We start from the raw sequence: 520 nt of genomic DNA on the forward strand, positions 1-520 counted from the left end.
TCCCCTCACAGGGGGAGGTGCGGCCCTATGGCAGGATGTGGGGTGGTGCTGGTCCCACACCCCTCCAGCAGGGGCCAGTAGATGGAACTGGTGTGAATTGGCAGATGACATGTTAATAGTAGTAGAATGTTGACATGTAGGAACTAGTTGAAGATATCAGGTTTCTCTTTTGTGCTCAGAAAAAGTATTTTGTTACAGTAGACTAATCATTATTATTTTTCTATTGTCAGAAAAAATTACAGAAAACTGTTTGATACATAGGGAAGGAAAAGTATATCATTGCAGTAGACTTCTTATTATGGTTATTTTATTTGTCATACAGAAAACTGTTTTACTTAGGGATGAAAAGTATACTTTTTTCAGTAGACTTCCTATTATCGTTTGTTTCATTTGCCATACAGAAAACTGTTAAGTACTAACTACTAAGGGAAGAAAATGTATATTGTTGCAGTAGAGTTCTTGTTATCGTTATTCCATTGTCATACAGAAGACTTAAGTACTCAAGGAAGAAAAGTATGTA

General features: G+C 36.5%; 1 protein-coding gene across 1 annotated transcript in view; it reads left to right on the plus strand.

The window, feature by feature from the left end:
• Positions 1 to 133, plus strand: part of LOC118422153 — a 3,569-nt gene extending 3,436 nt beyond the window's left edge. Inside the window, exon 5 of the mRNA XM_035829670.1 lies at positions 12 to 133. Within this exon, the coding sequence (XP_035685563.1) occupies positions 12 to 133 (122 nt within the window). The remainder of the gene's footprint in view (positions 1 to 11) is intronic.
• Positions 134 to 520: the final 387 nt, after the last annotated feature.

This window comes from Branchiostoma floridae, chromosome 9, assembly GCF_000003815.2.
Source record: "Branchiostoma floridae strain S238N-H82 chromosome 9, Bfl_VNyyK, whole genome shotgun sequence".
NCBI lineage: Eukaryota > Metazoa > Chordata > Leptocardii > Amphioxiformes > Branchiostomatidae > Branchiostoma > Branchiostoma floridae.